The 16,715-nt window shown below is 40.2% G+C and overlaps 1 protein-coding gene across 2 annotated transcripts in view; it reads left to right on the top strand.

Moving 5' to 3' along the window:
• RABEP1 (rabaptin, RAB GTPase binding effector protein 1) overlaps window positions 1-16,715 on the top strand; it is a 123,563-nt gene that overhangs the window by 61,185 nt on the left and 45,663 nt on the right. For both annotated transcript variants that reach the window (XM_040424868.1, XM_040424869.1), the window contains exons 3-5: window positions 2,367-2,570; window positions 4,073-4,233; window positions 9,883-10,002. In XM_040424868.1, the coding sequence (XP_040280802.1) occupies window positions 2,367-2,570; window positions 4,073-4,233; window positions 9,883-10,002 (485 nt within the window). The remainder of the gene's footprint in view (window positions 1-2,366; window positions 2,571-4,072; window positions 4,234-9,882; window positions 10,003-16,715) is intronic.

Raw genomic sequence — 16,715 nt, 5'->3', positions numbered from 1 at the left:
CTTCTAAATAGGGGAGCATGGTGCGCATATAGTAGCGGGCCTTTGGAAGAGCAGGACTCTCCACTTTAGAGATGGACGACTAACCGTAAGTAGGGATACACAGTCCCCCTTAGTCTCCATCATTCCTGCTATGTCTGGTTGAAATTGAACATGTACTTTCCTGATTTAGGTCATCTAAGTATATGGATGCCATCTAGCATTCGTTGGACCTTCGTGTTGAGTGTAGAAACTGAGTTCTGGCTTCAATAGAGGTGGCCACTGGTGGAGGTGGAGGTTTTAGACTCTTGTTCTATACCACATATTTTTTCTCCTCCACAGATGCCTCCATGGAAATGTAATTTCAGTGGATATCGATTTCGGACTAGTTATCTTTGTTATAGTTTGCATTAGGTCCTAATGATTCTTTGATCTCCTCCTACCATCATTGAATGGCTCCCTCATCATCGTTAATGTATTACGGACACTAATATATCATTACTGGTGGTCCGCACCCAAGTTATGGGTATCGGCACATCATTATTGATATCCGGTATCTATGAGCTTATTAACCCCCTGATGATCCCACACAGTGGGGGAAACGCTTTTGGGGTATTTTTTCTGTGTATATCAATTTATGGGTGTATTCAATTACGTACACCTTGATGCACTATGTACCTTCTGGCTGTCATATTACAGCATTAGGGTTGTATACATAGTCCATCAACTGACCCTATCTTTATAGGAGTATGTGTATGTAACGTTTGTCTATTCATTTGTACCTTCTACCTGCAGGCACCTATTTAATCCTTACCCTGACATTAGGGCTATTGTAGGACTCTATTAGCCCAGGTTCGAGGACAGGGAGTCCCCACCATAAGGGGTCGTTCCTGGGCTGAGCATTAGACCAGGGTGAGTTCATAGGGATAGCCCCCCACCCTTTTTGATACAGATATAGCTGCCTGCCGTGGTATCATCTGAGTTCACTCAGTGATTGGTGTTCTGTGTGTCTACTATTCCACATTTTAGAGTGTATAATTAAAGTATATATATTTTAAGGGTTAGGTTAATTGCTGGAGTTGGATTTATATTCATCAACCCTATTTGAGACTGTATATCCATTCGCTGGACTAGGATCAGATTTTTAAGTGCTGCAAATCCCCTTTAAAGAGGACCTGTCACCTTTTCTGACATGCCTGTTTTAATAGCTTCATGCATTCCCCATGTAATAGCAGTTCTGAAACATCTATTCTTTTGGCTGTATGTTGTGCCATTCCTCTATTATTTCTGCTAGAAGATAGGAATGAATTGCTAGCAGTCTGCAGTAAGGGTACAGAGGGGTGGTAACCAGTTGGGGGGTGGGTGTACCTGCACAGACTCACTCTACCCAGTCAGAGCTGCCATTGTCAGACTGTGCAGGGACACATTGTAGGAGATGAGGACTATACCTGGCATCTCTGCTGTTGAATCACATTTCTGCTGCTAGGTTTCCCTGACCATTACAGGTGATATTTGGGTTACCAGGTGACCACCATATTCTTAAAAAAGGTATAGCCAAAATTGAACAGCCCCCTTAAAGGGAACCTGTCACCGGGATTTTGGGTATAGAGCTGAGGACATGGGTTGCTAGATGGCCGCTAGCACATCCGCAATATCCAGTCCCCATAGCTCTGTGTGCTTTTATTGTGTATAAAAACCGATTTGATACATATGCAAATTAACCTGAGATGAGTCAGAGCTTGAAAATATGACTCTTCTCTCGTCACACAAGTAAGATATGACTCTTTTATGTTAATTTGCATATGTATCAAATGGTTGTTTTTACACAATAAAAGCACACAGAGCTATGGGGACTGGGTATTGCAGATGTGCTAGCGGCCATCTAGCAATCCATATGCTCAGCTCTATACACAAAATCCCGGTGACAGGTTCCCTTTAAAGTAATTAGAATTTTGTAGAGTACTGATAAATCACATACAGATTCCAAGAAGGAGTCTGCAACATTTTTACTTTCACATATTGCTCAAAATTGCTACTAAATATGAAAAGGAAGGTATGCCTGTTAGGCTTCATTCACACAACAACCGTATTTTTCATCTGTGTGGTATCTGCGTTTGTTGACGGGGCCTTGTTTTTTGTGAATATATGGGGCCATTCAGTAAATTATAGAACATGGCCTATTCTGGTCCATATTGCAGAAAACAATAATAATTTCTATTGATGGGAGTGAGAAAAATGCAGAATGCACACGAAAGGGACCAAAATATGGACATGAGGCCTTAGAGTACTAAAGGTCAAGGTGAACCAACACTTGAATTTGCAAATACAATAATCAACTAATAATTAAGAAGAAACTAATATATTTTCTATGTTGATTCATTCCTGTGCAGAGGACTTAAAACGGCAGCATGGTATCATTCAAGCATCCCAAGAAGAAATAGCTCAGCTGAAGCTCCAGCTATCACAAGCACAAGGCGAGATGGAGAACATCAAAGCTATAGCTACAGTGTCTGAGAGCACAAAGCAAGAAGCCATTGATGAAGTGAAAAAACAATGGCAGGAAGAGGTGGCTTCGCTCCAGGCTATTATGAAAGGTATGGTACATTTGGCTGATGACTTAAACCAGAGTCGCCATCCATTAACTGGGGAGTAACAGGTAGTGCTTAGCTCCCATACTTGTGGTTCTCATAAGAAAATAAATGTTACCTTTATTTCATACTGCTCTTGAGCTATATCAAATTGAGAACACGCCTTTAATCAGTTTCTCCTTTGGAGATATTTATCCCCTGTTCCTTCTGCCATTTCCTAGTACTAAAATATCACCTGGTCACAAACTTTTCATCTGAAGTTATGCATAACCTGCAAACTGCAGCAATTAGGTCTCTTTCACACGGGCGAGTTTTCCGCGCAGGTGCAATGCGTGACGTGAACGCATTGCACCCGCACTGAATCCGGACCCATTCATTTCTATGGGGCTGTGCACATGAGCGGTGATTTTCATGCATCACTTGTGCGTTGCATGAAAATCGCAGCATGCTCTAAATTGTGCGTTTTTCACGCAACGCAGGCCCCATAGAAGTGAATGGGGTTGCTTGAAAGATCGGGATGGGGACCCGATCTTTATTATTTTCCCTTATAACATGGTTATAAGGCAAAATAATAACATTCTTAATACAGAATGCATAGTAAAATAGGGATGGAGGGGTTAAATAAATAAACTCTCCTCATCCACTTGTTCGCGCTGCCCGGCTAGTGATGATGACCTCCATGATGACCTGGGAGGAAAAGAACCTTTGGTGACGTCACTGCGCTCATCACATGGTCCATCACATGGTGACGTCACCAAAGGTCCTTTTGCTCCCAGGTCATCAAAGAAGAAGAATTGGATGAGGTGAGTTAAATTATTTTTTATTTAATTTTTTTAACCCCTTCAGCCCTATTTTACTAAGCATTCTGTATTAAGAATGCTATTATTTTCCCTTATAACCATGTTATAAGGGAAAATAATAAAATCTACACAACACCTAAGGCAAACCCGAACTTCTGTGAAGAAGTCCGGGTTCGGGTCTGGGTACCAAACATGCCAATTTTTCTCACGCGCTTGCAAAACGCTTTAAAACGCTTTGCACTCGCGCGGAAAAATCGCGCATTTTCCCGCGATGCACCCGCGTGCTATCCGGCCCTCACACGCGACGCCCGTGTGATAGAGGCCTTACAGTTACAATTTCATTCCTGTGTCCAGAGCTGGATGCCGACTTACGATATTGAAAGTAAACCCAACTACAGAAACAAACCAGTCAATATATACACAAGTATTTTCAACACTTAACTAACGCCAACAGTACAAAAAGGCAAAAATAAATGTTGGGTAATAAGTCAAGAATGAAAAATGAATGTTTTTCCCCAGCGCATATTTTTGCTTTTTTGTACCAACTTAAATGTTATATTTTAATAGCATGTACGGGATCAGCTTTAACACTTTTGTGATGGGAGACGCTATCCTGAAAGACTCCAAGCATTTTTCTTTTTTTCAAGTTTCAGTCTTAATTACGGTAATTGTATCATGCTTTCTTTTATTTCTGAATATCTCTCTTAGACACTCTGCGAGAGTATGAACTTCAGTTTCATCGCAGATTGGAGCAGGAGCGAGGCCAGTGGGGGCAGTACAGGGAGTCTGTTGAACGGGAAATTGCAGAGCTTAGGAGGCGACTTTCCGAAGGTCAGCAAGAGGAAAACCTGGAAAATGATATGAAAAAGGTATGCAGATTTCGTGAGACACCACTTCATTACTTTTGTTATCTTATGCTGTAAATTCTTTATTCATTCAGGCATAGATGGGAGATATCTCTCACTTGAATTTTAACTTGGATTAAAAAGCACATTGGCATTAAGGGACAAATTGGCTAAACAGTGGTTATCCAAAATTAATATATAATACATTGTCCCAGAACCTAAATGGCTTCTCCTGGTTTTATTATTCAACCACGTTTAAAGTGTACCTGTACTTAGGAAAAGGTTTTGATCAGTGGGAGTCTTAAGTGCTGAGACCCCCACCGATCGCTAGAATGAGGAGAAACAAGCCCTCATACAGAGTTCTGTCTGTTCCTGCTGAATACCGGAACAATAGAAAGTCTGTGAGCTGATCTTGAGTCCGTCTCCTGGCAGTGAGGAGAGACAGTCCTTTGTGTCAGTGCTTCTTTTTCCTCGCTCTAGAGATTGGCGGGGGTCTATGTACTCGGATTCCCACCAATCAAAAACCTTTGATATGTCACTGACATTTTAAAGTTTTTTTTTTTTTTTCCTTCCTTTCAGTACAGAACCATTTTGAAATGTCTTGTATACAGAGTTAACCTAACATAAAACTTTTCAATGGCTGTGATGTGACATTCCAGACGTTTAGTTGTTTTGTCCTCTGAACATTCTTTACTTGAACCAGTCTGATGCTGGTCTTGCAGGATTTCATGACCATTAACCAGTTTGTCGACATACAGTACAGAAACCAGCTGAATCAAGTGTCCAGATCACCATCACAAATCGCCTGCAAGAAAACAAATGCATTTTCTTTTCCATATGGCACTTGCTAGACCCAAATTGCCCAAGATGGCGCTCCCACAACTTACAATGTTAGTTTGCCTACGCTGAATTCTAAACTTCAACTTATTGAACTTTGAGATCAAAGCTGCTCAAAAGACAGCCCAAAGTAAGAATAAAAGATTGAAATATAACTTCATAACGATAAACAATGACTTATTTATATGTCAGAAAGCTGCTTAAAGGTGGTTTATCACTTTAACCCCTTAAGGACTCAGCCCTATTTCACCTTAAGGACTTGGCCAATGTTTGCAAATCTGACCAGTGTCACTTTAAGTGGTGATAACTTTAAAACGCTTTGACTTATCCAGGCCTTTCTGAGATTGTTTTTTCGTCACATATTGTACTTCATGACACTAGTAAAATGAAGTTAAAAAAAAAATCATTTTTATTTATAAAAAAAATACCAGATTTACCAAAAATTAGTAAAAAATTGCAAATTTCCAAGTTTCAATTTCTCTACTTCTATAATACATAGTAATATCTCCAAAAATAGTTATTACTTTACATTCCCGATATGTCTACTTTATGTTTGGATCATTTTGTGAATGATATTTTATTTTTTGGGGATGTTACAAGGCTTAGAAGTTTAGAAGCAAATCTTGAAATTTTCCTGAAATTTTCAAAAACCCAATTTTTAGGGACCAGTTCAGGTCTGAAGTCACTTTGCGAGGCTTACATAATAGAAACCACCCAAAAATTACCCCATTCTATAAACTACCCCCCTCAAGGTATTCAAAACAGATTTTACAAACTTTGTTAACCATTTAGGTGTTCCACAAGAATCAATGGAAAATAGAGATACAATTTCAAAATGTCACTTTTTTGGCAGATTTTCCATTTTAATATTTTTTTTTTACTTTAGCAAAGGAAGGGTTAACAGCCAAACCAAACTTAATATTTATGGCCCTGATTCTGTAGTTTACAGAAACACCCCATATGTGGTCATAAACTGCTGTACGGGCACACGGCAGGGCGCAGAAGGAAAGGAATGCCATACGGTTTTTGGAAGGCAGATTTTGCTGGACTGTTTTTTTTTTTTTTACACCATGTCCCATTTGAAGCCCTCCTGATGCACCCCTAGAGTAGAAACTCCATAAAAGTGATCCCATCTAAGAAACTACACCCCTCAAGGTATTCAAAATTGATTTGACAAACTTCTGTTAACCCTTTAGGTGTTCCACAAGAATTCATGGAAAATAGAGATACAATTTAAAAATTTCACTTTTTTGCCAGATTTTTCATTTTAATAATTTTTTTCCAGTTACAAAGCAAGGGTTAACAGCCAAACAAAACTCAATATTTATGGCCTTGATTCTGTAGTTTACAGAAACACCCCATATGTGGTCGTAAACTGCTGTACGGGCACACGGCAGGGCGCAGAAGGAAAGGAATGCCATACGGTTTTTGGAAGGCAGATTTTGCTGCACTGGTTTTTTTTACACCATGTCCCATTTGAAGCCCCCCTGATGCACCCCTAGAGTAGAAACTCCAAAAAAGTGACCTTATTTTATAAACTACGGGATAGGGTGGTAGTTTTGTTGGTACTAGTTTAGGGTACATATGATTTTTGGTTGCTCTATATTACACTTTTTGTGAGGCAAGGTAACAAGAAATAGCTGTTTTGGCACTGTTTTTATTTTTTGTTATTTACAACATTCATCTGACAGGTTAGATCATGTAATATTTTTGTAGACCAGGTTGTGACGGATGCGGCGATACCTAATATGTATATATATTTTTTTAAATTTATGCAACTTTTACACAATGATTTCTTTTTTGAAACAAAAAAAATCATGTTTTAGTGTTTCCATAGTCTGAGAGCCATAATTCTTTCAGTTTTTGGGCGATTACCTTGGGTAGGGTATGATTTTTGCGGGATGAGATGACTGTTTTATTGGCACTATTTTGGGGTGCGTGTGACTTTTTGATCGCTTGCTATTACACTTTTTGTGATGTAAGGTGACAAAAAATGGCTTTTTTTACACCGTTTTTATTTTTTACGGTATTCATCTGAGGGGTTAGGTCATGTGATATTTTTATAGAGCAAGTTATTACGGACGCTGCGATACCTAATATGTATACTTTTTTTATTTATGTAAGTTTTACACAATAACAGCTTTTTTAAAACAAAAAAAATGATGTTTTAGTGTCTCCATATTCTGAGCCATAGTTTTTTTATTTTTTGGGCGATTGTCTCAGGTAGGTAGGGGCTCATTTTTTGCGGGATGAGGTGACGGTTAGATTGGTACTATTTTGGTGGGCAAACGCCTTTTTGATCGCTTGCTGTTGTACTTTTTATGATGTAAGGTCACAAAAAAATGGTTTATTTAGCACAGTTTTTATTTTTTACGGTGTTCATCTGAGGGGTTAGGTCATGTCATATGTTTATAGAGCCGGTCCGTACGGACGTGGCGATACCTAATATGTCTTCTTTTCTTTTTTTCCCTATTTTTTACCAATTTTTTTTAAAACTTTATTTGGGGAAAATTACGTTTTTGTTATATTTTTCTTGAAATTTTTAATTTTTTGGGGGGGACGGACTTTTTTTTACTTTATTTTTATCCCACTTTGGGACTTCAACTTTTGGGGGTCTAATCCCTTTTACAATGCATTCCAATACTTCTGTTTTGATTGACTTATGTCTTTTTTTCAACCGTATCAATACGGTTGAAAAAAAGACATAAGTCAATCAAGTTCAGCCAAGGGACATGTGGGGATGTGAATCCCAGAAGGAAGTGAGACTAGATTTCTACACATTTTTATAAGCATTAATGTCATTTACTTTTAAGAATTCAACCTAAACCCTTTTTTAAACTATCCTCTGTTCCTATTGTGACCACGTCCTGAGGAAATCTATTCCACATATTCACAGTTCTTACTGTAAAGAAGCTTTGACGCTTCTGGAGACTGAACGTTTTCTTCTCCAGTCGGAGGCAGTGCACCCTTTTGAGGGCATTTGACATGGAACAGTTTTTCACCGTATTTTTTGTATGGCCCATTTATATACTTGTACAGGTTAATCATGTCCCCCCTTAGACGTCTCTTCTCAAGACTAAATAAATTAAATTCTTTTAATCTTTCTTCATAACTAAGGCTACTTTCACACTAGCGTTCGGGGTTCCGCTTGTGAGCTCCGTTTGAAGGCTCTCACAAGCCGCCCCGAACAGATCCGTAGAGCCCCAATGCATTCTGAGTGGATGCGGATCCGCTCAGAATGCATCAGGATGGCTCTGCTTGGCCTCCGTTCCGCTAAGCAGGCGGACATCCAAACGCAGCTTGCAGCGTTCGGGTGTCCGCCTGGCCGTGCGGAGCCAAACGGATCCGTCCAGACTTACAATGTAAGTCAATGGGGACGGATCCGATTGAAGTTGACACAATATGGTGCAATTTCAAATGGATCCGTCCCCCATTGACTTTCAATGTAAAGTCTGGACGGATCCGTCTGACTAACTTTCACACTTAGAATTTTTTCTGAACTATAATGCAGACGGATCCGTTCTGAACGGATCCCAACGTTTGCATTATAGGAGCGGATCCGTCTGTGCAGACACCAGACGGATCCGCTCTGAACGCAAGTGTGAAAGTAGCCTAAGACCCTCCGTGCCCCTATCAGTTTAGTTGCTCTCCTCTGTACTTTTTCCAGCTGCAGAGCATCCTTTCTATGGACTGGTGCCTAGAACTGAACTGCATATTCCAGATGGGGCCGCACCATCGCCTTGTAAAGTGGTAATATTACATCCCTGCCCCACGAATCCATGCCTCGTTTAATGCATGACAATACCCTGGTGGCCTTAGAAGCAGCTGATTGAAATTGTATGCTGTTATTTAATCTACCATCTACAAGGACACCCAAATCCTTCTCTATAAGGGACTCTCCCAGTGTTACATCACCTAGGACAGTGGTGGCGAACCTATAGCACGGGTGCCAGAGGCGGCACTCAGAGCCCTCTCTGTAGGCACCCACGCCCTGGTAAAGTCTATGGTGTACCAATATACCTTAGAATTGTCCTGCCATTCATCAGCACAGGGCACACTATGAACAGCACAGGCGGAACACTGAATGTATGCAGGCCATTATAGCTAAATGATAAAGTACATGGAAGATATACTATATTGGTATTCAGGTTGGGACTTTGATATAAATAAGTGGGTTTTGGGTTGTAGTTTGGGCACCGTGTCTCCAAAGGTTCACCATCACTGACCTAGGACATATGAAGCACAGAGATTTTTACTACCAAGATGCATAACTTTACATTTGTCCACATTGGGCATCAAGTTGGCAAATGAAGTTCAATCACTCAGAGTGTTCAAGTCAGCTTGTAGTTTATGGACGTCTTCCATGGACCGTACAGTTCTACACAGCTTAGTGTCATCTGCGAAAATAGATATGGTGCTATTAATCCCGTCCTCAATATCATTAATAAATAAATTAAATAATAGAGGGCGCAGCACTGAATCTTGGGGTACACCACTTATAACCTGGGACCATTCTGAATAGGAATCATTGACCACAACTCTCTGGACATGGTCCTTCAGCCTGTTTTCAATCCAATTACAAACTATACTTTCCAAGCCTATATGTATGTATGTATGTATGTATGTATGTATGTGTGTGTGTGTATATGTGTGTATGTGTATGTGTATATGTGTGTGTGTGTGTATGTATGTATGTATGTATGTGTATATATATATATATATATATATATATATATACACATACACACTCGCACACATTAAATGTGTATGCAATTAAACACTGAGCATAAAGGTTTATTGAAATGATATAAATAATTTTTTTCTTTTTGTAAACAGGCCCAAGAAGATGCTGAAAAACTTCGATCTGTAGTGATGCCCATGGAAAAGGAGATTGGTGCATTAAAGGAGAAACTTTCTGAAGCTGAGGAGAAGATAAAGGAGCTTGAAGCGTTTAAGGTTTCATATCCTCCTTGATTAGATTGTATTTTAGTGTAGAAAACATTGTGAGAATGTGTGAGGACAAAGGGGAAAGTCTAAGCAAAATTACAAACATATGGCTTCTAGTACCTAGACTATGGGGGTATTAATGCAGTGCACAAGTAATCCAAAAGGGTTTTCCAAGACATTAATACTCTGGATAGGTCATCAGTATCTGACTTGTGGGAGTCTAACGCCTGGGACCCCCTCCGATCAGCTGTTTGAGAAGGCACTGGCACTCCTGTGAGCGCCACAGCCTTACCTCAGCTTACCAAACACAGTGCCGTATATTTGATAGTGGTTGTGCTTGGTATCGTGCTCAGTCCCATTCACTTCTATGGGGCTTAGCTGCATCTAGGCCACGTGACCAATGGACTTGTCATCACTGGCCTAGGAAAAGCTGAGAGAAGGCTATGGCGCTACTGCAAGCACCACTGCCGCCTTAAGCAGGTGATCGGCAGGGGTCCCGGGTGTTGGACCACCACGGATCAGCTATTGATGACCTAGTCTTGGAAAACCCCTTTAAAGGGTTTGTCAGATGAAGTAAACCCCTTCTCTAAAGGCAGCATCCCCAGCAATGAGACAGTCACAGTGGATACCTGGACGACCAACTGTTATCCATACAAAGGACTAACAAGGGAGACATTAGTAGTGGAGGAAGGTTTATTGGAAGCTTTTAACCTGCAGCGTCTGTAGAGAGTGCCTAAATGGAGTGAGGAGTCTTATAGGTAGGCAATGCTCCTGGAATTCTAGGAAGATGGTGTGCAAATGAACTCTTAGCAAGCTCTGCCTCCAATGCCACAAGATGTAAGGTAGTTGTCCTGTATGTCAGTGTTTAACCTTTTAAACAGACCTTGAGACATGACTTGGATAATAATTAAGCCAGCACCTCATCTGCAGACTGTTTTGGGCTTGATTGCTCCTCATTAGTGTAGAGTACTGGCTTTACTGGGTGAGAGGCCTAGGTCAGGATTCGGGGATAACTATATCTCCTCATGGAGAGAGCCTAAACAGTGTCAGGAGTCTTATAGGCCAGGCAATGGTCCTCTTCAATTCTGAGAAGAGGGTAAGCAAATTAGCTCTTACCAAGTTCTGTCTTAGCGAGCTCTTATTCACTTATAGGATATCAACCTTACATCTTGTGGCATCAGAGGCAGCGTTTGCTAAGAGCTTATTTGCATACACTCTTCCCAGATGAGCGTTGCCTGGCCTATAAGACCCCTAACACTGTTTAGGCTCTCTCCATAAGGAGATATAAGGGGAGATTTATCAAGACATCAAGACTGTCAGAGGATGCGCCACATTCATGACGAGGTGCATCCTCCAGCAGTCCATGCACCTAAACAGAAATCTATGACATCTCAGAGTTGCCATAGATTTCTGGCTTCATTTGCACCTGAAAGCTGGCGTAAACGAAGATACATTTGTCTCTGCTGTTGGCCACACCCTTTTACCACCCTTGCCATGCCCCCTTTTGCCAAAAAGTTGAAGACACACAGCTTGCGACTTTTTAAAGCCACTTTTCTGGCGCAAGGGAGATGAAAAATCTCCCTCAATGTTTCCTGACCGAGGCCTCTTACCCAGTTGAGCCAGTAATCTCTGCTCTGCAATGATGAGGGGAAATCACCCCAAAACAGCTGTCTGCAGATGAGGTGGTCCCTTAATTATTATCCAAGTTATGTCTCAAGGCCTGTTTAAAGGGTTGAACATTGACTTATAGGATAGTTGCCTTACATGGTGGCATTAGAGGAAGAGTTTGCTAAGAGCTCATTTGCATAGCCTCTCGCCAGGTCTGCCAAAGTGAGAGCTGCTTTAACTTAGCAGCCCTTTTGATCTGGCTCATAAAAGGGCGGTCCCCAGAAGGGACTCCCTTCTGTGACTTTCATTAGGCCATATGGACATAAGAATTTGAATTTGAATTAACCCCTTTAGGACTGGGCCATTTTCCGTTTTCATTTTTGACTCCAATCCTTTCGAGAGCCATAATTTTTTTTTTTTTTTCCATTCTCATAGCCATATGAGGGCTTGTTTTTTGCAGTACAAGTTGTACTTTTTATTGGCACCATTTACTGTTGCATACGATGTAGTGGGAAGCTGGAAAAAGTTTCAAAATGGGGTGGAATTGTAAAAATTCCACAACAGTTTTAGGGGTTTTGTTTTTACAGCATTTGCTATGCTCTAAAACTGACCTGTAACCTACATTCTCCGAGTCAATACGATTACAACGATACCACGTATCTGTAGTTCTTCTTGCATTTTAATACTGGAGAAAAAAAAAAAAAAGCTTTGGTCACTTTTTTTTTCTCTCTACATCGCCATAATAAGACCCCCATAACTTATTTATTTTTATGTTTACGGGCTGTGTGGGGGCTCATTTTTTGTGGGACAATCTGTAGTTTTTATTGATTCCATTTTGGAGTGTTTGTTTTTTTGTATTTTTGTTTTTTTGTATTTTTGTTTTTTTGTATTTTTGTTTTTTTAAGGCACTGTGAAGTGACAAAAAATAGCAAATTGGCAATTTAGATTTTTTTTTTTTTTTTACCATTACACCATTCGCCACATGCGGTGATGCCTATGGTGTTTATTTTGTTTTATAAAAATTTTGGGGAAATATTTTTTAAAACTTTTTTTTTTTCTTTCTTTTACATTTTATTAATAGTTCCCCTAGGGGACTCGAACAAGCAATCATTAGATTGCTTTTCTCACTGCAGACTGAGAATTTCTCTGTTTCTGTGGAGCCCAGCCACAGGCAGGGTCTCCATAGGAACCTATCTGCGGCAGCCTCGGATCATTGCCACACACACCATCCGGCTCTCTGATCCCTGTTAGGGGGAGCCGTTACACACCTGGGAGCGCGTGTTACTGAGTTTTTAAGCTCCCGGCTAACATTTGACCATGGCATCTGAGGTGTTAACTATGTGCGATCGATGTTGTGGTCGATTTTATACATTAGTCCCGGTGTCTGTTGTTTAAAACAGCAGGCACCTGGCAGCTATGGCTCTATATTTAAATGCCCCGACTCCCAAATTAAATTTATGGCAGGCTGTCGGGAAGAGGTTAAATGCTGAACCCTTACCTTATGTTTAATGTACACACCAAATTATAAACTCGGACGTTAATAAATACATGGGCTGGAGGAAATAAAGTCCATTAGACAAACCCCACAAAGAATAAATTACCTCCGTCAATTTTAGAAAAAATATACTTTTCAATTTATATAATACATATAAAAACATGTAGTTAGAATAGCAGCAGCTGATACTCCCAAGAGAGGACAAACAGGAAATTGCAGAGTCTGTCAGCCTCAGAATATGATCAAACAATTAGGTCACTATCTTAATATGCCCGATGAAACCGTTACTAACACCCAGGGCACAATGGCCACATATGAGTCTTTTAATTAAAGTACATATATAAGGGCAGGATAGAGAATCAATTCATATCAATACCATCTGTAGCACTCCGACTCTGCAGCCGCCTCCTCCCAACACCGTTTCGCCACATAGGCTTTTTCCGGGGACAAAGAATCAATAGAACACCTCCCCCTTATCATCACGTAACATCATTAAAAAGTACAAGGCTGTTACCAGTTTATAATTATTCAAGATGTCTGTGGCGTATCACATAATGGAGGCCAGGTCGGACAGAACCCAGCGCTCACGCGCCGAGCCATAACTAGGCCCATGACGCACGCATCATGTGGCGCCTGACTCAAACAGAAATGGTCGTGCGCTTCACGCTGGAGCGCACCGCCGGGTAAGCCAGAGTGCAAGTATGCTCTAGCGTGGAGCGCAACCGACCACCACCAACACTGCAATAGCATGGAATAATGGACGCAGCGCATTAATAAAAACAGTCCACAATAACATATACAATTAATCAATACTATCCTGTAAATACAACTAAATCTGCAATCATGCATGTATCAAATTGATTCAACTATATCATTACCAAAAAGGTGACATGATTGTCCAATAACATGATTATCCAGCTCTAATACACATTTTAAACTAAAAATAACAATTAAAATATATATTTAAACGCCAATAATGCATGTGATAGTTCATATATAATAACCAATCAACACTATATGCATACCCATGATAAATACTTACAATACTGAAGGAGTACATAATACAACAATATATCTACTCATCCCTATACACAGCGTGCACGAATTGAATCTTAGTGTATAATATGCATAAGCCTAATCCGCTATTTAGCAGAAGCAAATCATATAATTAACACCTATACAAAAATACTTAAAAAACGTGCGTGCAAGGAAATGTGAAATACATAGGAAAATAAAAGGATTAAATTAAACAGTGACAATAATGCATACCGGTGTGTCATGCAGTGCTACCCATTGTGATAAAGTGCCATAGTGCTCATATGTTCTGGTAGAAGAGTTCACTTCCAAAAAATATATATGCATAATTGATTACTAAATAAATACAAAGAAGTTTTTTCATTAAATCATCCGACGTTCATATGATGCCAAGAAAAGAACGCAATCCCAACATCGCTGTGCCAGTCTGTTCTCCAGGGATTCCTAGAACCGTCAATCCTATCATATTCCAAACAGCCACCGATAGCAAATATCACCACAGCCTAAATAAACTAAATAAAAACGCGGAGTTAAAAAACTTACATAAAACAATCGTCGACAGACCAAGAGAAACAAAAAACAAACAAAAAAAAAACCACGAAAAACACCAAAGAAAGAAACATCAATACAGTATTATAAATATGGTGAGAAAAATATTTCTTCTTTTAACCCACCAGGTACCACACAATCCAATTCATAAATCCATCTCGCCTCTTTTTGAACAAACAGTTTCCTCAATTTCCCCCTCGCAAGGAGATGAACACCCAATCGATGCCTTTAACTTGAAATCCAGAGCTGTCAGTTGTGAAATTCTTTAAAATGTTTAGGGATAGATTTCAATTTAGTTAAATCCTTCTCCTCTTTTGCTCCCTCTATTCCTAAGACATGTTCCCAAACCCGTCTCCTCAATTCTCCTGAGGTCATACCCACATAAATACGTTGGAATGGACATAATGCCAAGTATATCACCCCTGGTGTACCACATGTGATATTATAGGTGATCATATACTGTTTTTTAAATTTCGCTGGATTCTAAAAATGCTCTATCAACATTTGTGCAAGCTACGCACTTCCCACGTGGGGAGCATCCCCATTTTGGGCCCTTGGATCCAAAGATACTAGATGGATGTTCACCTGGATGGTAGTTCCTCACAAAGATGTTTTTTGATCTCCTATATGTGATAGATGGAACCACAGGAAGAACTTTTTCCAAGGTTGGATCCAATCGTAACACCTCCCAATATTTCATCAGGGCAGATCTCATCTTTTTCCACTGAGGGTTATATGTAGATATAAACCGCACCTTGTCGTCTTGATCTTTTTGTCGTTTTTTACGTATTTGAAGGAGGTCTTCCCTTTTTAGTTGCTCTTTTATATCTTTGCATCGTGCATGTCCTTGGATAGCCTCTTTCCTGAAATCTATTTGAAAGGTCACAAGCTTGTTCTTCCAAGTACTTCTCCGTGGAACAAATCCGCTTCAGTCACAAAAACTGGCTGTATGGTATATTGTAAATGAGATTTCGAGGGTGACATGAATTGGCATGAAGTAATGCATTAGTAGAGGTCTCCTTTCTTAATAAATCCATAGTCACTTTTCCTTCATCAACCAGAATTCTGACATCAAGGAAATCCAAACTTGATTTTTCAATCCTGTAAGTTAATTTAATATTCAAATCATTCTTGTTCAATAATTCCATCAGTTGGATGAATCCAGCCTGTGAGCCCTGCCACACGATGAAAATATCATCTATGTAGCGGGCCCACATCTGGATCCCACCAATATGGGGGATCGAGTCTGTAAGGAAGACTTCCCTCTCCCACAGCCCCAGGAACAGATTAGCAATGGATGGCGCACAGGCCGCCCCCATAGCTGTCCCCTGGAGCTGCAGGTAGAAGACATCCCCAAACAGAAAATAATTGAGGGTGAGTACAAACTCAAGTAGTTCTAAAATAAACTCGCCCATTGGTTCCTCGATGTCAGACATGCAAGGATATAAAAGAGCAAAGGCAACGAAAAGAGATGACCTCCTCCAAATTCGTCAGAAACTACAAAAAGATCAAGATGACAAGGTGCGGTTTATATCTACATATAATCCTCAGTGGAAAAAGGTGAGATCTGCCCTGATGAAATATTGGGAGGGAGGTGTTACGGTTGGATCCAACCTTGAAAAAAGTTCAGCAGGGGTGATATACTTGGCATTATGTCCATGCCAACTTATTTATGTGGGTATGACCTCAAGAAAATTGAGGAGACGGGTCCGGGAACATGTCTTAGGAATAGAGGGAGCAAAAGAGGAGAAGGATTTAACTAAATTGAAATCTATCCGTAGACATTTTAAAGAATTTCACAACTCTGACCGCTCTGGATTTCGAGTTAGAGGCATCGATTGGGTGTTCATCTCCTTGCGAGGGGGAAATTGGAGGAAACTGTTGGCCCAAAAAGAGGTGAGATGGATTTATGAATTGGATTGTGTGGTACCTGGGGGTTTAAACAAAGAAATATCTTTCTCACCATATTTATAATACTGTATTGATGTTTCTTTCTTTGGTGTTTTTTTTTCTCTTTGTCTGTTGACGATTGCAA

This window comes from Bufo bufo, chromosome 3 (genome assembly GCF_905171765.1).
Source record: "Bufo bufo chromosome 3, aBufBuf1.1, whole genome shotgun sequence".
Lineage (NCBI taxonomy): Eukaryota > Metazoa > Chordata > Amphibia > Anura > Bufonidae > Bufo > Bufo bufo.
Note: the sequence above shows the minus strand (reverse complement) of the source record. Positions and strands in the feature narration are given on the sequence as shown.